General features: G+C 53.3%; 1 protein-coding gene across 7 annotated transcripts in view; it reads right to left on the bottom strand.

The window, feature by feature from the left end:
* AGAP1 (ArfGAP with GTPase domain, ankyrin repeat and PH domain 1) overlaps nt 1–19,302 on the bottom strand; it is a 554,001-nt gene that overhangs the window by 67,328 nt on the left and 467,371 nt on the right. For all 7 annotated transcript variants that reach the window (XM_030325013.1, XM_030325015.1, XM_030325017.1 and 4 more), the window contains 3 exons: nt 14,279–14,433; nt 10,302–10,392; nt 703–925 (listed from right to left, as the gene is read on the bottom strand). In XM_030325013.1, the coding sequence (XP_030180873.1) occupies nt 703–925; nt 10,302–10,392; nt 14,279–14,433 (469 nt within the window). The remainder of the gene's footprint in view (nt 1–702; nt 926–10,301; nt 10,393–14,278; nt 14,434–19,302) is intronic.

Below are 19,302 nucleotides of genomic sequence, written 5' to 3'. Positions count from 1 at the left end.
ACCCACTCTCCTCGATGAAGCAGGCTTTCTCGGAAGACATGCCATTTTATCACCTCTTAGGTACATTAAATATGTATGTGTACTCAAAAACGGTTTATAATAGCTGTAAATGAAAAATGAGAAAATAAATGGGCTCAAAATAAATGCGTTTTTTACACTGCGTAACAATTAACATTAATGAGGACTCACCATACGTTATGCCGAACTTGGCTGATTAAAAGTGTTAGAAATATATTTTAGGAAAATAAAATATATTTTGTTACTATAAACTCACTTATTGTGGGTGTGTGTGTGTGTAGGAGGGGCGAGGGAAACCAACTGAGCAGATGCTTATCAAACATATAAGAATAACAACATTAAAGAATCAAAAATTCGTAATTAGTGTTAACAGCACAGCTTACACCTATTAGAAATGTATTAATTAAAGTGATATATTCATAAGGTCGGAAGCTTAATACATTTCTAAGAGGGAGAGAGGAATCCCCAAGGTGTAAAAACAAACATAAAAAATTAAGGAGTCTGAATTATCCACGTCTGCTGAACACCAATTTTAAACACAGACATTTCTGTGCGGGCTCCTCACTATTCCTACAGGTTGCCAGGGCCATCCATGTTGAGCCTGTCGGTAAGCAGTAAGGTCATTTCCAGTTGTCTAACTGTTGGCGGAATGCCCCTGCGCCATACACCTTCCCACGTCCCTACCTTGTGGAGTCCAGCGAGGGCTTCGTCCGCCCCTGGCTACTCTCCTCCCAGACGCTGTTGGCCAACTCATTCCCGATGGATGACATCACCTTGATGAGCTCGATGGGCCAGTCGTCGAGGTCCAGAGACCGGACTCGAGAAAGGTGGGTGCCTAGGTTCCGGTGGATCCCCGAGCACTCGATGCACATGAGGGCTCCCAGGTTCAAACTGGCCCAGTTAGGATCTGTGGGAAGAGGAACAGGGGGTCAGACCATCACCGACTCATTCCAACCGCCCTTAGGATCTCAGGAACAAAGAGGCCAGTTGCTAGACCTCACACCCAGCAGTCCCTCCCTGGAATCACGTGGCCTGGAAATGCTCCCTGGCCAGGACTCCATAGCGTCTTAGGCATCTCAGAAGGTTTGATACGTTGGGGGCGCCTTTTAACAATCTGGCTTCGGCCAAAGCCTAGGAATTTCCCTACATGATAAAAGCAGCTGCCGGCAGTGATTTGGACAGAGAAATGCATTTCCCAGTCCCCCGACAGTAGCATTCTCGAGAGCGCAGATGCACGTGGAAAAGAACCATACATGACTTGCATCTACTGTGGACGGCTGCTGATGGAAGGAAAGAGAGCACTCGAGAGCGCTACGGTATCCCTTGTAAACAACCACCTCAGCAACCACAGGCATATCTGAGTTCTCAATAGTCATAAAATGGACACATTTGCAGATTTCAAAGACAAAAGGCAGGCAGGCACACGACAATGAAGACATGGTTTTCAGCGATCTTACATAAGGGGGACCACTGGAGTAACTCCGACTTATCTACTACTGCTGGCAAGATGGTGGGCGGGGTCCACTGGTTAGGTGATGACCTCGCTGGATCAACCCTGACCTGCAGAGTGAATGGCAGCGCTTTAGGCTGTGACGATGCACCAAGGGCGACGAATGAGTTTAGGGGATACAGCTTGAACCCTTGAGCTGGGTCGCTCCCAGTGTGAAACTGGCTGGCAGCACTGGAAGACTGAGAAGGCAGGCCGCAGGTTGGCTGCGTGCCAGATTCTAGAGCTGAGGCGGATTTGCAAAGATGGCTCTCACCTTGACAGCCAATGGCTTTGACCACCGACAGAATCAAGTAAGGTTTAAGTCATCCAGGAATAATCGGTATTTACTCCAGGTCCCCTTGAAGAGTCAAGGGGCCTTGTACCCATTCACCAGAAATCAGCCAGCCATTTGTTTCGTATCTCATATACACCATGGAAAGCGGTGATGGATACCATGGGGGAGATGGAAGAGAAGAGAGGTCCGTGACTCAGAGACATTGTGGTCGGGAAGAGGAAACGTACGTCTCAACTAATGACAGCGATAGTCAACCATAAAAATAAACAGAGTAAGGAAATGCAGACTAAACACTGAAGGGTACAGTTAAAGAGTAAATGTACGGGCAGAGTGGGAAGGAAGAGGTTGGCCATCACAGGTGAAAGAAGGAGGGCTGCATGGAGGAGGCTTGGCCTGGGCCTTGTGGGATGATCAGAGAGGAGGGTGGGGTGGTGAATGTTTTGCGGGACACCCCTGCTGCGCCTCTTCACAGCCCTACTTCTACACCCACCACCTCTGTGTCTGTACCTCTCGATCCCAACCTGGCCTCTATCCCCACCTTTCCGCTGGAGCAGGGCAGCCAAAGTCACCAGGTCACGCAAAATCTAAAGGGCTGTGTTTAACCATCATTTCACTTGATCTCTGGTTAGCCCTCCTTACAACACTGCCTCCAGATGCCTTTTTGGTCGGTACCCTCCCTGGATCTTTCTAGCACTTGTCTGGCTCCCCATCTTGATTTCCTTCCCTACTTTTCCTCCTGAACCCGCCCCTTACCTCAGGGGGTCCTGTAGGCTGGTCTCTTGATTCTATACTCTTTCCTAAGCCAACTCAATGCAACCCACAGATCTCGTTGTTACCCAATGGTTAACAACTGTCCACAGATACCATCTGCCTCAGCGGTCACAGATACGCTCCTCTCTCCGCGCTGCACATGTGACTACCGTCATACATTTCCACTTGGAAATCCTGCAGGGACCTGCCCGTCCACGTTTCATTGAACGTCGTCTCCTGCCAGGGGCAGCCCCATCCCAGCAAATGGCACCGGTTCACCGGTTATTTAAGCCGGGATCCTGGGACTCGACCCTGATTCTCCATCGCTCCCACAGCCAGCCAATCACCAAGCACCTCAGTCTCTCAATGTCCGCCCCCTTCCTCCTGTCCCCGGTGCTCCCCACACGTGCCCCGTTTCACGGCACCTTCCCCGTGGAAGGGGTAGGATCAGGGGCGCCAACCTCTTTCCGTTCGTGACCTCTCCGCATAGCTTGCCCCAGTGTGTAGTTTCAGGTGGAGAGAACAGCCCAACGACAGCAAGGGACCTGTCCCCAGGGCTGGCGTGAGGCAGGGCGCACGTCCTAGGAAGCCATGAGGTTCCCGTGCCCACCTCCACCCACCACTGAGCACTGCTGGTGAATACTTTCACACACTGTCCCCACAGTCACCACATGCCGCTCACCTGAGCCGTGGGAAGAGTCTCTCACCAGGTGCCACTGCCCGCCCCACCACCGCAACCATTCTCCAAGTTCTCCTATGGGCACAGGACCCCACCACCCCCAACCCCCGGTTTAGAAGTCAATGCACTGTCGCCTTGCCCTCCCCCATGAGCTTCAGAGGCCTCCCTGCTGTGGTGTCCCCAGAAGGAGGACAGCACGCACAGGACACAAGTCAACGACCACACGCGGATCTCCGTGAAAGCTAGAGAATCAGAAATACCGAGGGCGAGAGGGGAGTAAAGCATTGCCGTGACCTGGGGTCACCTAAGTCCAAGGGCTGCAGGGACGTGGCCTTGTCTGAGTGCCCTGCCGCTGGGGCCACAGGAAGGATGGCCTTGCCTCTGCTCCAACAGACGAGAACGACAACTTAGCAGGCGTCAGCAGAACTGACCAGTCACACCCCCCCCGCACCTCCCGGGACGTGTTGGGGTGTCGCGGCCCTAGGCTGCCACTTTAGGCCTACAGGTGAGGCCATACGGCCTGGCAGCTCTGAATCATCTCCTGTCTCCCCTTCCGGCCTCAGGGCCCTCCCTCTCCAGCGCAGGGACCCCCACGGGCCTGTCAACACACGCCCTCCTGCCCCGTCTGCCCCTTGCCAATGTCTCTTGCTCTCCAGGCCGTGGATGGAAATGAGGCTAATGAGGCCCGTCCCCGTGGGGCTGTCCGAGCGTTAGATGCTGTGAGGTGACCACACATGGAAACGCAGTGCTCCGTGTCGGCTAGAATTACGTTTATTCCTTCACAAATCCACCGCTGTTTCCGTGCCAGGTTCGGGGGACGGAGCAGCAAACGGAACACAAACACCCCTGCAAACAGAAATGTGGGACTTGGGTTCTCCGGGGCAGACCGACAGTAAAAAGCGAGAACAACACACACAAACACACGACGCGTTGGTAAGGGTGTGCCCCGAGAGAACCCCACCAGGGAGAAGAGGGAGACGGATTCGCGTGTGTGATTTAAACCCAGGGGTGGTCAGGGAAGGCTTCTTTGAGGCGACATTTGGGCAAAGACCCAAGGATGTCAGGCTGACGGTTATGTAATTTGCAGTTCCTGTCTATGCCTGCAGGAAAGAGCAAGCGACAGAAGCCGGAGGTTGAACGTGCTCCTACTTTAGGTTTTTCTGGGACGTCTAGAGTTGGGGGACTGGGGCTGGTGTCCCTTCCTGTGTGCGGGCCTGGGGTCCACAAAGATAAATGACGGGGCCCCTGAGATCCAGGGGGACACGAGAGAGAAAGGCACTGACAACGTTAATACAACATGGCGGGAGGAGTTCACGCCAGTGATTTCCATCCAGGGCGTCGCAGACCAGCCAGGAGGGAGGGATCAGCTCTGACCGGGTAGGCAGCAAGGCATCATGGATGAGGGGGCCTTGGGGCAGTGGAGAGGCTGAGCTGCCTCTACCAGCCTGTCCATGAAGGTCAGGCATGCTGGCGAGATCCACGCCAGGGGTCCAAGCTCTCGGGTTCTCGAGGGCTCTCAGGGGTGAGACTTTCGTTAACGTGTTCCCGGTGGACGGTTGGCAGCAGGGGTTCTAAACAAAGGCTTCCCAGGAGTCTGGACCCTGTTTGATAGTTAGCTTCGCTGCAGGATTTCCCAGAAGCACAGATATCCTAAGGCACGGCTCCTCAAGAGGTAGATGCTGTGGGTTTCCAGACTCCCTACATCACGGACTCCCTCCACCGATGGGCACCCACTCTGGGAAACAGGGTTCTGGGGTCTACCAGCTGTGTGGACAGTGTCTCCACGCAGTCTGGCACATTCTCAGGAAGAACAAGTGGGTGGGGGTTTCCACAGCCCCAAATCCCAAGTGACACAGAAATCCCCAAGCCCTACGGGGACACAACTGAACTGGAGATGGGGGGGTACTGTGTTCACAAGCCAGGGGGGATCACCCAGAGAAGGGGATGTGGCATCTGGAGCCCAACGTTCCTTCCACAAGACCACGGGACACAGTGGACCTCCCACAACGTTCCTCCCACATGACCACGGGACACAGTGGACCTCCCACAACGTTCCTCTCACACGATGACTGGACACAGTGGTCCTACCACAACATTCCTTCCACAAGACCATGGGACACAGTGGACCTCCCAAAACGTTCCTTTCACATGACCACTGGACACAGTGGTCCTCCCACAATGTTCCTCTCACGTGACCATGGGACACAGTGGTCCTACTACAACGTTCCTTCCACAAGACCACGGGACACAGTGGACCTCCCACAACGTTCCTCCCACATGACCACGGGACACAGTGGACCTCCCACAACGTTCCTCTCACATGATGACTGGACACAGTGGTCCTACCACAACATTCCTTCCACAAGACCATGGGACACAGTGGACCTCCCACAACGTTCCTCCCACATGACCACGGGACACCACTGGACCACTGGGCCCCACCCTCAGAGGGGACAATAAGTTGCCAATGGGGGGAACCCACATCCTCAAGTCCCTCTCAATCTTAAGACCCCTTTATAATTACAAAAACAATAAGCTCATTCAAAGAAACGTATAAAGAACAAAGAAAGAAAACTTTAGAACTACCACCCCCTTCCGTTACGGTCAACTCATTTTTTTGACCTGTGCATATTCACGTGCAAGAAAAAAGCTTTCTCTTGCTTTTGCACACTTAACGATATCCAAAGTACTTTCTATTGAAAACAGTGCTTGGGGAGCCTGGGTGGCTCAGTGGGTCAAACATCGGCTCTCCATCTTGGCTCAGGTCATGATCTCACGATGTGTGAGACAGAGCCCCACACTGGGCTCTGCACTGACACCGTGGAACCTGCTTGGGATTCCCTCCCTCTCCCTCTCTCTCTCTCTGCTCCCTCTCCCATGCATATGTGCTCTCTCAAAGTAAGTAACTGAACGTGGAAAAAAAAAAATTCTTCATGTTGTCACAGTTCATTGTGTAGCCACCGTCATGGCTGGTGACGGAGGCTGTTGCCACCTGTCTCCAACCACGCGGTGGAGGACAGGAGCGTGTGCCCTGCTCTCACCTCTGCCCTGCCCCATCGCAGGTGAGAGGGCAGCCGCTTTCCCTGGATTTGATCCTGTCCCTCTCCGAGGTGGGCGTCACATCTGCACCGGTACCCTCTCTGGCCACAGATCAAGCACGGTTGGCACTGACAGTCTTCCGTCCGGGTGGCCCGTGCCTCCTGTGGCCATCAGCACTGACCCACCGTTATCTCGAGAGCCAGGCCCTTTGCCAAAGCTCTGGGAGAAGGGACCCCAGCGGGGTGGGCCCCTTAGGGCGTCTCTGCCTTCAGACAACGGAGGGAACCAGGGGGCAACCCCCTGAGCACTGCTAGCTGATGGACATGCCAGGCAGGGCCCGCTCTGTTCCTGCAGGCCGGCACGGAGCCCCATGTCGGCCCTCTGTGACCAGCCACCCCCCAGCGAAGCTCCGTGCCAGCCCGTAGTGCCACGGGGGTGCCACTGGGCTGTGCGGAGGGGCTCGGCCACTTCCAGGGCTCCCAGAGAGGCACAGCCATGCTGTCGCCGATGGTACACAGTCCTGAAGGCAGCTCGCCGGGGCGGACACGGACCTCTTCCTTTGCGTCGTGGTTTGATAAGAACCTTCTGGAAGTCAAAGGAGCTGACAGGCACGGCATGGCGAGACTATAGCGGAGAACGCACAAAGCTACCTGGGACCAGAAACAGTCACTGTCTGTCTTGGCTCAATTTCTCTTTTCTCAACAAAAGAAAAAAAAAAAAAAAGAAAAGAAAAAAAAAGAAAACAAAATGGAAAAGAAAGCCCTTTAGTCAGTAAGAACAATAAAAACCAGCCTCGGCTACGTGCCAATGAGAGGTCCCCGGGGCCCAGTCCCCAGGCCCCCCTTGAAGAGGGGATTATGGCGTCAGTAGAAAACAGGAGCCCAGGCCCCGTGATGTCCAAGGAAGCCACAATTGTGGTCTGGCAGGCCCACCCCCTCCCGCCAGACCCCCTGGAAGCACGAGAGATGACCTCTCAGCTCGGATGCTCAGGGCGCTGGGGGAGGGGTCCTGTGCGGTCCCCAGGAAGGCTCAGGCAGGGCCAGCTCCCTGGATGGGAGCCCGTGAGGAGCAAGCAGGCTCTCTCGGGTCGGCAGAGAGCTGCAACCTTAACAGCTTTTCTTCTCCAACACCCAGAAACAAGAGGCTTTTCTCGCGTTTAACGTTTGACCTCATACTCGCACACACCAAAACACAGACCACCCAGTGTGCCATTTCCTCCGCATCCGCGCTCACTTATAAAATAATCGAGACAACCCCCATCACAAGGACCCTACCGCTCAGAGACAAGTGGGGTCGACGTTCTGGAATGCATCCTTACAGATCTTTTCTGCCTAAATACCGAAAATGATTCACTGGGCTCTCCTTGACTCACTGACTAAATACTTTTTCATTTCCAGTACATTCCCAAGTTTCTCCATCTCCATTCGTGTATTTTTTACACAACTTGTTCAGGTTGCACATTATTTCACCGAGAAGACATCCCCACGAACGGTTCTTCCGGTTTTGCAGACGTGGGATGTTCCGACTTTTTGCTCTATAAAGAGCGCTGTGTCGAACACCTTCGAAGCCAGGTCTTTGAGGCCCTTTGCTCATCCCCACGGGCTTGGCGCCTGGAGGGCACAGCTGGAGTGTGGGGCGGCCACTTGCTTACGGCTTTTTATGTACGATGCCAAACTGCCCTGTGGGAGTTTCACAGTTCATCACGAGGGTGTGGGTGGTGCACTTCCCAGCACTTTCACCAAAATCGGCTATTTTCGGACTTTCAGACGCCCCATTTCCTCCCCTGTACGTGGGGCCCACGGCCACACCAGCATTTACAGTCACGAGCATCACAGAAAACGGGTGTGGGCCTGGTGGAGTCCAGGTGTTTACGGAATGGGATCCCGTGATCTCTTTTTCCTCTGCAACTGTCACACTCGGCCTCTCCTCGTTCCCTCTGTCCCTGAATATCTGCTTGGGTGGCGCCCCCCCCAACTCGAGTGGCGCCCCCCCACCCCCACACCAGCCTCCCTTCTCCCGCTGCTCTGTGTCTCAGCCCCCACACCTTGGCACTTGAGTGACCTACCTGCTCTCAGAAAGGACTCTTGGCCTCCAATGCACCACATACCACGGAGCCTGTGAGCCACGGAATCGGCCCTTTCCAAGGACTCTAGCTCTATGGCGGAAGCAATCGTAGGTGCCTTTCCTGGCGGAGGTTCTAAGAGCTTTCAGATTTTGTGCTTTTAGAATTCTAACTCTAAAGACTTTCTGATAACAACACACAGGTCAAATAACTACTCTCTTGGAACTTCATCTCCTGACACGTTTTGAAAGCAAAATTCAAAAATTCAAACAAAAGATGCTTCAAGGAAGTGCGTCAAGACACCTGAAGAAGAGACCCTCTCTCTCACGTGGGGGCTGTGGACGCTGGCCTCAGGACCTTTCCCGTCCCTGCCTTGCAACACAGTGGCTGCTCAGAGCGGATGTGTCCCCTTTCTTTTTTTTTTTCTAATTTTTTAAATCTTTATTTTTGAGAGAGAGAGAAAGCGGGGGAGTAATAGAGAAGGAGACACAGGATCCAAAGCGGGCTCCGAGCCGTCAGCACAGAGCCCGACGCGGGGCTCGAACCCATGATCAGTGAGATCATGACCCGAGCCGAAGCCGGACGCTCAACCGACTGAGCCCCCCAGGCGCCCCAAGCACGTCCCCTTTCCTGTGTGACAGCCCCGAGGTCGCGTCTGCTTGTTCTGTTCAGGGGACCACCCCCACGGCGGCCTCCGCCTCCCTCCGTGGCTCGATTCCAAGCCGCATGGCTCAGAACACATCTCACCTCTGCTCTCACACCGGGAAGGAGTTCCCCGTGTCTACGGATGAAGAAGAAAGGCTCCTACGTTCTCCACTCAGCACCCTCACCCCCCTCAGCTCCAACCAGCTTCCAACCCAGGCAGCAGACACGCTGGTCGTCAACGTGCGAGCGCCACTCCGCTGCCTGTCCCGCTGCTCCCCGGACACCACGACTCCTGCAGCCACCTGCTCACGTCCCACTGGCGCCCCCCGCTCCCTGCAAACCCCGGCTTCTGCACAGAGGCGGCTGGAGGCGCTGGGCGTCCGGAAACAGCCCTTCTCCACCGTGGCGGGTTCTGTGGTCTCTGGGTCCCGCCTCGCCCACCGGGCTCGGGCTCGGGCTCGGGCTCGGGGACGGCCAGGACCGCATCACACGCCCGCGATTCCCAGGTGACACCACGGCCGGTGCCAAGGCCTCTCACCTTGTCTCACCTGTCTTTCCCTCTCATCAAAACACACCTTCATGACACAAAACATGGCCGGAGAAAGTTCTACCGAATGCGCCCAGTGCTGTGCTGAGGGCTGGGGGTACAGAGAATTAGAAGTCGGTCTTTAACCTCAAGGATACAAATAACAAAATGACTTTCTCAGAGGGAAAAACATATTCTGTACTGGACAGCAGGAAGCACCAAGTAAAACTGGGCTACTCCAAGGCACCAAGAAGTAATTATGAAGTCTGGGAGTTCAATCAGATGCTTTAGCGTATACTGAATTTAACATTGCAAAAAAAAAAAAAAAAAAAAAAAAAAAAAGAGAACTGTTTTGATGCCAAGATGATTTTGAAATTACAAAACAAAAAACCCCAAACTCCAGAAATCTCTGGGCGGGAATTAACAACGGCACTGTATTTTTATGGAAAAGCAAACAAGCACATGATCATTGATTAAGCAAAAGGTTAATTCCTGGGTTTGGCACAGAAATCCAGGCGCGCGGCCAACCCGTGGCGTGGGGTGACTGCCGTTCCTCGGAATGCCGAGGCCCGAGGCCTAAGAGAGACCTGGGGTGCCATCAGTGGGGCTTCCGGGCGAAGGATATGGTGGTAAAATAAAATCCAAGCGAGAATGTGTCAATTCCTTAAAAGCCCCTACGTGACACAATAACCCTCACACGGGAAACGACAGAAGCGGGGTTGCTGTGACGGGGGCTTTGCCGGACCATCCCGCCGCCCTCTGCCGGCCCCCGAGCCCCCCGCCCCAGCCCACACTTACTCTGGGTCTCGCAGTCCACACAGTGGGAGTTCCCTCGGATGTTTCGTATCGACTGCAAGGCCATGGCCTCACTCTGGCTCGTCAGCCGGGACTGCGCATGGAGGAAGACACACAAATGCAAGAGGTAAGAACCCGGGACATGTTTCCACGTCCGCTGGAGACGTCGGGGAAAAACCAAACCGTCTGTCAGCAGATACAGGATGAGGACCACATCGAGCCGTCCCTTCCTCTCCCGAGATCTCTGGGCAAAAAGCGTAACTGATGGAGAAGGCTTCCTGCACCGGGTCAAGACCTGGCAGATGAGAGGACTCCACCGGAAAGGAGGACGGAGGGAAGTTCTGGGTCATTCGAGAGTGGGCACAGACCAGCTGCCGCTGGTTAACACGCCCCGCTGGGTGCCTGCTTCCATAAAGGTGAGAGAATGAGAAGCCGCTTTACAAGCCGCGGATCGGGGCTCAGTTAGCGCTGTGAGACACAGCCCGGGGCTCCTCGCCGGGAAGCCACATCCAAACCACGCTTCGTCCCTTGGAGACGCCCCATCCACACGGAGACCATCTCGGCTATCACAGCAACTAGGGCACCGATGCGGGTGGGGGCGGGGAGCGGCGTTTGTTTTTAAACAGACACGTAACTGTCTTCCCTCAACACGTTGAAAAAAATACAGAAGGGAGAAAGGAACGATATAAAATTTGTAAGTGTTGATGTGATCGTCCATACTTCGGTTTTATTAACATTCTGATATCTATTCTTCTAGCACGATCTGTACACACACACGTACTTATTGAAAAAGCCGGCATATATTGCTTTAGAACCTGCCCTTTAAGTTTATTTTTTTTTAATGTTTATTTTTCAGAGACTGAGAGAGACGGAGTGTGGGCAGGGGAGGGGCAGAGAGCGAGAGAGGGAGACGCTGAATCCGAAGCAGGCTCCAGGCTCCGAGCTGTCAACACAGAGCCCGACGCGGGGCTCAAACTCACGAACCGCGAGATCGTGACCTGAGCCGAAGTCGGACGCTCGACCCACTGAGCCACCCACGTACCCCTAGATCTGCCTTTTAGCCTAATGACTGTCATTTCTCAATGCCACCATGCTGTCCTCCAATGTCATCATCTGAAGTTGTTGTTCCACTTACAAGAACTTCTTTATGAAGTTTTCTTTGATGGACATTTCAGTGGCTTCCAATTTTTCTCCAGGGTAAACAGTGCTGTAAAGAACTTGCTTATTGCTAAAATTTGCCTGCTTCTGTCATTACTTACTAATGACAAATTTTTGGAAGCAGAGGTGCTCGGTGAAACAATATATACTGTCTTTTTAAGCTAACTTTTGTTTGTTTGTTTTTTTAAGTAAACTCTACACTCAATGTGGGTCTTGAACTCACGACTCAGATTAAGAGTTGCATGCTTGGGGTGCCTGGGTGGCTAAGTTAGATAAGCGTCTGACTTCGGCTCACGTCATGATCTCACGTTTCATGGGTTCGAGCCCCACGTCAGGCTCTGTGCTAACAGCTTGGAGCCTGGATCCTGCTTCCGATTCTCTGTATCCCTCTCTCTCTCTCTCGCTCTCTGCCCCTCTCCCACTCATATTCTGTCTCTGTCTCTCTCAAAAATAAACATTAAAAAAAAATTAAAAAAAGAGTTGCATGCTTTATGGACTGAGTCAGCCAGGCGCCCCAGGATATGTACTGTTTTTATTTTTTATTTTTTTAAATATGAAATTTATTGTCAAATTGGTTTCCATACAATCACCCAGAGCTCATCCCAATAGGTGCCCTCCTCAATGCCCGTCACCTACCAACCCCCCCCCCCAACTCTCATCAACCCTCAGTTTATTTTCAGTTTTTAAGAGTCTCTTATGGTTTGGCTCCCTCCCTCTCTTTTTTTTTTTTTTTTTTTCCTTCCCCTCCTTTTTTCTCCCTTCCCCTCCCCCATGGTGTTACGTACTGTTTTTAAAGGCTTATGGTGTGTAAGTTTAATTTGGGATAAACCCAAACAAATTTCAGAGGACACTTAAAATAAGCTTGATTTTCATGTCAGAATGCGTAAGCTGAACCAACTCATGTCAACTGTTTGATGGGAAACGACTGAGGGCTCACTACCTAGCAACAGAAATTATAATTTATTCACTTCTACTATGTAATTAACACAATGCACTAGGATCTTAATCCCTTTGGTTAGACACCCAAGTATTCAAAGTGTATTTAACAATTTGCGTTGGCATCTGGACTATGTGTACATGTGCCTACCTGCGTCTGTCTACCTGACTTCCACAGTGTGTGTGTGTGTGTGTGTGTGTGTGTGTGTGTGTGCGTGCCTATGCCCGCCACCAACTCTGAGTTACCCACAGGCAGCTACAATTTCTCCAGAGTTCATTCTCAACCAGGTCTGCATTTTCCCTCCAGCTATTGGGAGAGAAATTGGACAGGATTTCCATGCTGGGCACTCTGACACTCAAACATCCAAGGTGAACAGGTGCGACCTCGTCCCCCCCGGTGCTCCACGGGTCCCCCCTCCCCAGGGAGACCGCTGCCCGGGTGCACACGGCTAGAAGAAAGGGACAGCATTTTAGGCTGGTGTCTGCGTCAGGCCCAGAAGTGACGCCGTCTCTTCTCCCAAAGAGCTGGTAAGGGTCTGGAAAGTGTGTGAAATGGAAAAAAAGGCAACGGGAGATTCACTTCTTCCTGAATCTGGACGACGTGGGCTGGATTCAGAGCCTAACCTGAAATACTGTGATTGTGTACAAAGCCTGGGGATGCGTCTGTCTGTGCAGCCACGCGCTCTCTGCGCTCCGGTTTTGGAACTAGACTCCCATGCTTTGTGTGGGACGTGTGTCACCAACCCCCACCCTCGAGGAGATCCGGAAGCTTCCCCGCATTCGCCTCAGGAGTCCCCATCTGTGGATGTGACTCAGTAAAGCCAAGGGACTCGGAAAAGGAAAGGCGGTGATTCTCCCCACCCTGGGTAAAAAACATCTTTACAGAAGTGAAGCAAATCGCATTATAATAATAATGGCTGTGGCCTGGTTTACCCTGGTGAAAGAGGGGATCAAGTAGGACATGCCACCTTTCTGAAAGACAGACTCCCTTCTCAATGACAAAGCTGAGCATAAATCATCGGCAGAAATTTCCTTAAATGGTTACGAGTGAAACTGCAGGTGGGTGGCGATGCTCTGCCTCTGCCTCTCGGTTTCCGGTTGATCGTAGTTTGAACAATCAAAATGCTCTTCGAGACTCTAAAATGTCCCAGAGAAGGGTTTGAAAGCATCCAGGCCACTAAAGTCAGGAATCGGAGGGAAGCCCTCATCGGAAAGATGAGTCCTCTCGGAGGAGTATCGCCGGAGGGATCTAGAAAATGCAGCTTAAATTTTGTTTGTTTTCTGGCTCAATGACTGCCAAGAATCCCGTCTGGGTTACCGAATAAAACACGTATCGGGCGTCATCAGCCAAGTCTAGGCGACGGACCCGGCGTCCTCGCCAAACTCCCCGGACGCTCACATACGTGCCTCTCCTCCTCCCGGACGCCCATCTGTAACGACTTGGGTCTTCCAGCTTGACATGGGTTTGAATTTGGCGCACTTGTGAGGGAACAGGCTAACGTTTTAAGTCTGCCCCTCTTTTCCCGAGCATGTTCTGCGTAAAACAAAATCAATGTGGCTGCGTGAGCCTAACTAAAAGATCCCATCGTGCACCACAAGGAGGTCAACGCTTTACATTTGGGATTCGCTGAGAGAGAGAAGGTTTAGAATGTGCTGCCGCACGGACGTGGCTGAGCGAGGACGCTAACACGCGACACATATCGACACAAAGTGTTTTTTTTATCTTTTCAATTATTCAGCTTGTGGCTCAGGAAGGATAACTGGGTCTTGCCCATCACACACATCACATGACGCTTCCCCTCCCTGGGGCATCACTCCGGGGCCTTCACTTCCCTTTAACGATCAGCGGCTCTTGATTTCGGGGGGCGGCATGCTAAGGGTCTTACCTTATTCTTGCTGCTCTCACAGGACTGTAAGCTGGCTAGGATCTGGCTCTCGATGGCCTGGACCCACGCATCTCGCTCTTCATAAGTGGTGGCTTCAAAGTGCCACGTCTGGCCAGTGAGGGACACGATGATAAACTCAAAGTTTTCTTCTTGTTCTGAAACACAGAGTGGTGGGGATGAAGACTTTAGCTTTCATGCGACCGCGGCCCCTCTGCCGGGCTTCGGCCATAAAAGCGCCTTTGGGTTCAATCGCGCCTGCATGGGGCCAGCAGCACACGCGGCGGAGATCTGAATCCGCCGACCTCCAAACACTCAAGGTTTGGTTCCTAAAGGCAGCGTGGGTTAGCTAGGGTTCAATCGATGCTCAGGGGATGAGGAAAAATGAAAACCAGTGAGTGATGTCAGCGTCTCCGTGCTGGGCACAGAGGAAGCGACTGCGGGAAAAATAACACTGCAGCTCGCTGCACCGTCGAGGTATCTGTGGGGCGAAAATTAAGTTAATACCCGCTAATGTCGGGGTACACTCTTGATTTCTCTTAGCGTCTGCGTGGAGATCCGCGGATACCGCAGCGGCAAACGGGGATGCCTGCGGGTTTCTGCTCTTCGACGGCACAAGAGTTACTGCGGCGGAAATTTCGTCCTATCACCTCCCGCCTGGAGAGCGGGCGGGACTCCGGGTGATGGGAGGTGACTTCACGGCTGCCGTGGGGCGACCGTCCGCACGGAGAAGAGGGGGACCTGCCATGAAACCCTGCCGTAGCACCTGCCGCAGTGGGGTCTTTGGGACAGAGTCTCGACTCTTCCAAGGCTCACGTGCGTACCCTGAAGATGAGGGGAGAGGTCACCTACTCCATAGTGTCACCCACTGGCTAAGTGACGTGTGCCACTGAGGCTGACAGGGCCTGGGCCATGGGAGACGCTCTGTTCTCTCACCCCCTCCCCTCGTTACTGCCACAGAGAAAAAAGGGACCGCGTGACCAGTTACCAGCAGCCACGAAGAAATCTTGAGCACGAGTTACAGGCACAACACCTCATTTGGTTTGTGGTTTCCAGTCACCAGTCGTGAAGCTGCATGACAACTGCCCGGTGAGAAGGTGGTATTCGTGATGAGAACCACCTATGGCCCGTGCGGCAGACCGCGGTTTCGATGACCGCTCTGCACGTGGTCACGTCTGCGGCACCAGACCCCCCATCTCACACGCTCTCAGCTCCCCTGGCCCGGCTCCTGAGCAGCCCTCACAGCCCCTGACCTTTGCCCGGCTCCCTGCTGCCCGGGTCAGCCCGGCCTCCTCTGGGCTTCCCTCCCAGACCCCTGCCTCCCCGGGAGCCCCTGAGCCTCGGCATAAGGGTGCCATTCCGCTCTGGAGAGCGATCGCAGCCTTCTCCAGCTACCCTTCCCTGCTTCCCTCCGTCTCGGGAGAGGAGCGCCTCAGCCACCGAGGCGGAGAGACCCCTTCCGCCCGACCCCGTCGATGCCACCAACCCCTCTCCGGGGATTCTCAATGCACGGCCTGCTCTGGGGAACCACTCCCCTAAACGACCACAACCTGCTTCGGAAACAGGGCCGTGCCGCTTCTACGCAAAATCCCGACACGTTCTGATGACTCACGGTAAGGTGCTCTGAGTAAAGTCAGCGTTGCTGCAGTTTTCGGATTCAGCCCGCTGGGGAGCTGGACCTCGCTCTGAACAGCACCCGAAGGTACGTCCGTTGGCAAAACTTGCTGAAAGCCTTCTCCGATGAACGCACCCGGCCTTAGGGCACGTGAATGAGGTTCGTCTGGCAAGAAGGCCCACGGCTTCCCCTAGCTTCTCAAAGGTCCGCGACAATCCTGGAGTCGCTAAAGGCTCGTGTGATGAGGGTGTGTGGTGGGGTGCCGGTGCTGAGTGGTCAGGACGGGCCCTGGCTGAAGCCCATCCCCCCCCCCCCCCCAAGCTGGGCTTCGCTTGGAGAAGACCCAGGAAAGCTTGGGGGAAGGAATGGGTGGGGATGTCCCAGGAAGGGGAAGGGGCGGGCCATGGGAACACAACAGTGGAGCCTCAGGGGGTCCTCTGCTTGCTTGCAGGGTCCTTGGGCATCATCCCATGCTCCCTGACTCTCTCTGGCTCCTGAGCTCTGGAGAGCTAGTGATAAGAGTTCAGAAAGTGAGGGGGGCCGTCAGAAATTTTACCCCAATGTATTGTGCTCTGAGTCAGAGAACAACCGACCCCCGTGTTCAGGCACAAGTGGAACACCACACCTGCTGTGGGAAAGACAGGTGGGGCAGGAAGCCTCGGGGCGTCCGCAGGACCCCCGCCCCCGGTCACTCGCGGCCTTGTTGGGATTTTCATTTTCAAAACCAGCTGTGACTTTCCAACAGGTTTGTCCATGACCGACCCGCGAGCACACCTTGCGGTTATCGGCTGAGACCCCATATCCGTGGATTTTTAAACGTCCAGCGTTTTGATCCACACGGTTTTGTGTCCCTAACGCTATAAATTACAACGTCTTCCACACTGAATTTTGTAATACAGAGCCCCAAATTCATGCATTTTATGCAAAATTTTCCCAGGGAACTGGTAGGCAAGATAAGAAAGAACGAGCTAAGTCACCGCCGGGCCGTCAGGAACACGTGCTAATTCACGGGTGGACTGTGACAGCCGCTCATTAGATCTACTCAACAGGCTCACGCTTTTCTGAATATGTGAAATTCAAGTGCGTGACAGAAGTGCCCCCTGATCAGGATTTATTGGCTCTTTCAGTGAAAAAAAAAAAAAAAAAAAATGACAACCATTAGCTTCCCAGTTAAAGTTCCGCACAACTGGTCTGCCGTAAAGCTTTCTAGCCTGAATCACGGGCTACATCTTCTTGAACGAAGGGAGGGAACTGAGCTTGCCTTGGGGCTCAGTCACATGGCTGCCGGCTACCACGCAGGGGGCAAGGGTTCTGGCATGCAGGACACACGGTCCGGAGCCGGGAGGGCGGGCACACACACACTGATACAAAGCTGATGACTGAATACAAAGCAGTGAAAACAATGGTGGGGGGGGGAGGGATGTGGTCTGCGACACAGGGACATCGACACTTCGTGTTTCATTCCAGTGAAGTAGTTGGCACTGAGCGTTTCCGCTAATATGCTGGTCATACCCCATGTGAAGGCAGAACTTTCAAATTCAAGTGCTGAAGTTTGGCTTTGCCCTATTTAATTACGTGAACAAGGCTCACCTGCGCAGGTGAGATCTCCTCTCGGGCACAAATACATTTAAGCATTCACAGGAACGTCGGAGTTCATTTCTTGCAAGTTTCCAAATGTACTGTCCCCACAGCATGTCCTCTGTGGCTTCTCAATCACCTTAACGGTCAACTCCAGCACCTGTCTTCTCTACTTATACCGGATACAAGTTTCCTTTTCTAGTACCTTCTAGGTCGCGAAATATTCCTGTCTGTACTTGCAGAAGAGTCTCTCCCCCTTGGGGCTACCCACAGATGCGACAGCCAACTTTGGGTCTCTGCACCCTTGAGGAGTTCAATCCCTTGTTGTGTGTCCTCTTCTAAGGGAGCCTGGTGGAAATTTGGCATCTCAGAGGCGACCCATAGGGCCTTTCTACCCTGAGATGCTATGGGAGGGATGCAGGACAGTTCTCAACCTTTTTGAAACAGTTCTGGGCAGCTGCCAAGAATCCGTGTTGAGGATTCCAAGGCTGGCCCCAGGCTCTTGGAGAACGAGTGCTACAATCAACTAGCAATGTCTGCCCCGCGGGAAGGAGGGATGGGTGGGTTCAGCACCGTCTTGCCATAGCTTTTTCATACTCAGCTAGAGTTTTCTTTATTTTTTTTAAAGTTATTTGTAACGTTTATTTATTTTTGAGAGAGAGGAAAGCAAGGGAGATGCAGAGAGAGAAGGAGGACAGAGGATCTGAAGTGGGTTCTGCACTGAGAGCAGTGAGCCCGATGTGGGGCTCGAACTCGCAAACCGTGAGTTCATGACCTGAGCCGAAGGTAGAGGCTCAATCAACGGAGCCACCCAGGCGCTCCGCTATCTTTTAAATCACAGCTTCTTCTTGCCTTCCCTGGCCCTTCTTCATGCGGCCGGGTGTGAATACATACCCTGGGCGTTTATTTCATGGCCGTGCCTCACCACTTCTCAGGGCTCCTTTCCTTCTAACGCTTAGACAGTCACTTCTAACTTATGCGGACAATTCTCAGGTCTGTATCTCTGACCCCCAAATCCAATCACTTAGGGATTTTAAAAAATGCCTACAGATACTCTTTAGATACTTTGGCCTCGCATCAAATTAACATGCATGGAAACACATCTGCTGTCATCTCTGAAGGCTCCTTTTTGGTTTTCACGATTTCTGTTGATGCTTACAACGCCATTTCTAGTCATAAACCTTCAGACTCACCCAGATTCCATCCTCTCCCTCTTCCCACTGCTCCCTAATCAGCTCAACACTGCTTACGGAGGCCGGCTCTGTACCACTCTCCCCATGTCCTCCTTTCGGCCCTCACCTGACCACTTCACAAGTCGTGGCTTGGCCTGAACGGTCCCTCTGAGCTTATGCAACACACGCGTGCCGCACTCCTGACACCAGCAGGTGAGTGCTCCTGCATCGGCCTGGGCGTGGCTTCCACAGCCCTGGGTGTGACCCCGCCCCTTCCCACCAAACCTTCCTGTCATGCGGCAGACAGGTGTGTGGGGCTTTCCTAGGAAACACACGTGTTATGGCGTCCATGGATGTGTAGGAAGGCATCATCTCTAAGCCCGTAGCCTACCCTGTCTCCCCCTCCCCAAATCACACCCATGGATTAATAAACCAGAACTGCGAGCACTGGGTTTTAAACGCCTGCAGGTGAATGCTCCCCCCACCCCGCCCCACCCCCAACAGCGATCCGGAAAGGAAGGGGATACGGGCTCAGGTCTGCAGAACCTCCTTGGCTCCTGGCACCTCCTCGGAGGGAAAGCATTCCACAAAGATCCCCCACGTGTGAACTCAGAACCCAAAACACCGAACACACGGGAGACGGGGGAGCGGATTTAGATCCG

The sequence above is a fragment of the Lynx canadensis genome, chromosome C1, assembly GCF_007474595.2.
Source record: "Lynx canadensis isolate LIC74 chromosome C1, mLynCan4.pri.v2, whole genome shotgun sequence".
Classification (NCBI taxonomy): domain Eukaryota; kingdom Metazoa; phylum Chordata; class Mammalia; order Carnivora; family Felidae; genus Lynx; species Lynx canadensis.
The sequence above is the reverse complement of the archived record's forward strand: the minus strand, read 5'-3'. Positions and strand labels throughout refer to the sequence as shown.